The sequence below is a fragment of the Phoenix dactylifera genome, chromosome 12 (genome assembly GCF_051530095.1).
Source record: "Phoenix dactylifera cultivar Ajwa chromosome 12, Ajwa_hap1_PhDact_Kaust_v1.1, whole genome shotgun sequence".
NCBI classification, from domain to species: Eukaryota; Viridiplantae; Streptophyta; class Magnoliopsida; order Arecales; family Arecaceae; genus Phoenix; species Phoenix dactylifera.
Window position 1 is genome coordinate 21,433,925 of NC_143201.1, and position 2,826 is coordinate 21,436,750.

Sequence of the window (2,826 nt, forward strand, 5' to 3'; positions counted from 1 at the left end):
GGGGCGAAGAATATGTAGCGGGAACCGGTACTGTGATGCCGGTGGGAAAGGAGAGCTCTGCTGTCACCAAGTCACTACTAAAAAGACGCTACCGGAATTAAGCTACGCTGAGCTGAGCTAAGCTAGCTAAACAGAAAGCGGTAACAAGTAGAGAATAATTAAGCCAAGGGTATTAAAAAAGCTGAGTGAGAGGGTGCGTGCGTGAGAGCGAGAGAGAAATTAAATGTACAATATAAAGCTGGAAAAAGTAAAAGGTGGTGTGATTGTGGAGGGGATAGTGGTGGTGGAGGGCCCTGGACGGCCAAAAGGTTCCCCCAGCCAGTGAGAGGGGGAGAGCCTGCCTTTCTCCACACCTACAAATACCACACCGTCCTCCCTCGTTTGTTATCGGCCCGTCTGTTCAGAGAACCCGAAGCCAGATAGCTCCGGCTCGAGGAGAACGAGAGTGAGAGAGTGGAGAGGAACCCTTGGTGGTCTCTCTTCCTCCCTCTGTCTCGAACCCTCATCTCTCTCTCACTCTGTCCTTCCATCTACCAGCAACCAGCCAACGGCTTCTTGGACCGTGGATGTTATTCTTGTTTGAGGTAATTTAACACTTATTGCTACTATCCACACCCACTTGCCTATTCTTTGTAAGACTAGTACTAACTAGACTGCCTAACATCGATCTTCTTCTACAGTAGTATATATTATTACCTTTGGGCCGGACTCTCCGCTCCCATCCTTCTGAATTAAGTTTGTGGTAAAAACTCTTGGCTTGACATCTTTTTGATTTTCTTTTCCTCCAGTGATCTCTTGTACCTTTCCATTTCCGAACTTTGCGGGTGTCTCTCTCGGCCCTAGATGTCGGTGGCTGTGCGCAGGAGTTCCTGCTCGCCCTTCGAGTCCATAGTTATGCCTAACATAGCAAGAGAAACCATACCGATCTCGCTTACGAAGTGGCTGCCGCCGCCAGAGCAATACACGACTGTCGAAAACCCGGTGGAAGTTGAGAAGGACGATGACCGGCCCGGGCAATTCGATTTATGGAGCTCGATCCAGTCCCAGAAGGCCAAGGAGGCCGCCGCCGCCGCTACCGCCGATCCCCCGGCCCCTTATGTCCACCCACTGGTGCGGCGGTCGTCGAAACTGATGAGCCAAAAAAGCCTTGAGATCTGCACCGAGAGCCTCGGGTCCGAGACGGGCTCCGCCGACTTCTCCTCGTTCCTCGACGAGCTCGACTGCCTCTCATCCAAGATTGAATCAGAGAAGGAAGAGCACAGCGGACCCATCTACAGCACTTCAATGGCGGAAGAAGTGCCACGCTTCAGAGTGGCCAAGGCGGTAGAAGAACGACGAGTGCAGAGCGGAAGGAAGGAGCTGGTGGAGGTGAATTACCACTGCTCGATTAGCAGGAGGTCACCTCCACGGTCGTTCCCACCTCCGCTCTCTTCCATCTCCCGGCGCGATGGGCCCTGCATCCACATGAGGCCGTACCGCCGCGACGGCCGCCTTGTCGTCGAGGCAGTCGCTGTCCGCTCGCAGAACTACCTCCACGCCCAGCGGCAGGACGGCCGCCTGCTCCTTTCCTTAATCGACGCCACCTTCGACGGTCCTGATGACGCCGAGACCAATCCTTCCGACACCCTGGTGATGACACAACAGCAAGAAGACGATGTTTTTAAGCCAAGTGAACCAGAAGAAGAAGAAGAGGAGGAGGAGGAGGAGGAGGAAGCAACGTCAATGGCACAAACAGAAGACGGAGAATTGAGAGAAGAGAAGAATTGTGATGAAGAAGGGGAGGAAGAGGCAGAAGAGGAAGAGGAAGAGGAGGAGGAGGAGGAGGTGGAGGAAGAAGTGGAAGTAGTGGATAGAGGAACAGTGGTAGAGGTGAAGGTCAGCACACAACCCCAGCAACAGAGCGGCGCGATGAAGGTGCAGCGGTCGTCGTTCGTGATCAACAAATTCGTCGGGGCTGGCGAGACCCGATGGGCCGAGAAGATGGCAGAATGCAAGCCGATAGCACCCGACAAAAAGGAAATCCTGCAAGACCACCGCAGCACTGCGACCGCGGCGCCTGCACGACGGGCGGCGCCGACGACCACCACCACGGCGGCTGCGGCGGCGGCGGCCGCCTCCACCTTCAGCACCTCGTCGGAGGGCTACTACTACTACTACCACCACCACCACTCGTTCCACGGGAGGGGGCCGCAGCTCGGCGGCGGGCAGTACGCGCCGCCGGACGACTGCCCGCCGCCGGACGACAACAAGCTGCTGTTCACGTCGAAGCGGCGGAACCGGGAGGAGCTGCTGCACCACATGAGGAGGTGCAGCCTGCTGCGGAGGCCGCTCTTCATTCTGGAGCCCTGCTGCATTGCCACCTCCTCCTGAGTTGCTGCCTCACATCCATGAGATCCCTCCATTAATTATCCTGTTAATGACCCGACCAACCCTTCTTATTATCATCATCATCATCTTATCTACTAAATTAATTGATGTTATTAAGATGGTCATCAGTCTTTGGTGCCGTCCGGAATAACCCGTGTATGCAAAGCCCTCACAGTCTGCTCACCGCAGGGCTTTCCATCATCCATTAGCGTGCTCTTGCTTTCTTTCTTTTCTCTTTCCATTTCATGATTAATGATAAATCTTGGTAATTAATTAAGTAATTAGCTCTTAATTGTTCGTCTATCTTCTCTCTTTGCTACAAGCATTTCAGAAGGGGTTGCACTGTTGCAAGGCACTGCTTGAAAGATCGCAGCTGAAATGCCACTCGTGTGTTGGACTTTAAAAGTTGGTGGGCAGAAAAAGGCTGCCTTTCCTCTCGGAAGTGTGGCGATAGAATAA

At 53.8% G+C, this 2,826-nt stretch overlaps 1 protein-coding gene across 1 annotated transcript; it reads left to right on the plus strand.

Annotated features, from left to right (window-relative positions):
* The first annotated feature begins 386 nt into the window (after positions 1 to 386).
* Positions 387 to 2,606, plus strand: LOC103701847 (uncharacterized). The gene is made up of 2 exons (XM_008784051.5): positions 387 to 584; positions 789 to 2,606. The coding sequence occupies exon 2, from the start codon at positions 844 to 846 to the stop codon at positions 2,368 to 2,370; it is 1,527 nt and encodes a 508-aa protein (XP_008782273.3). The 5' UTR covers positions 387 to 584; positions 789 to 843; the 3' UTR covers positions 2,371 to 2,606.
* Positions 2,607 to 2,826: the final 220 nt, after the last annotated feature.

What these genes read in the sequence shown, in the direction of transcription:
- LOC103701847 (XM_008784051.5), top strand. Translation starts at nt 844, where the DNA reads ATGTCGGTGGCTGTGCGCAGGAGTTCCTGCTCGCCCTTCGAGTCCATA.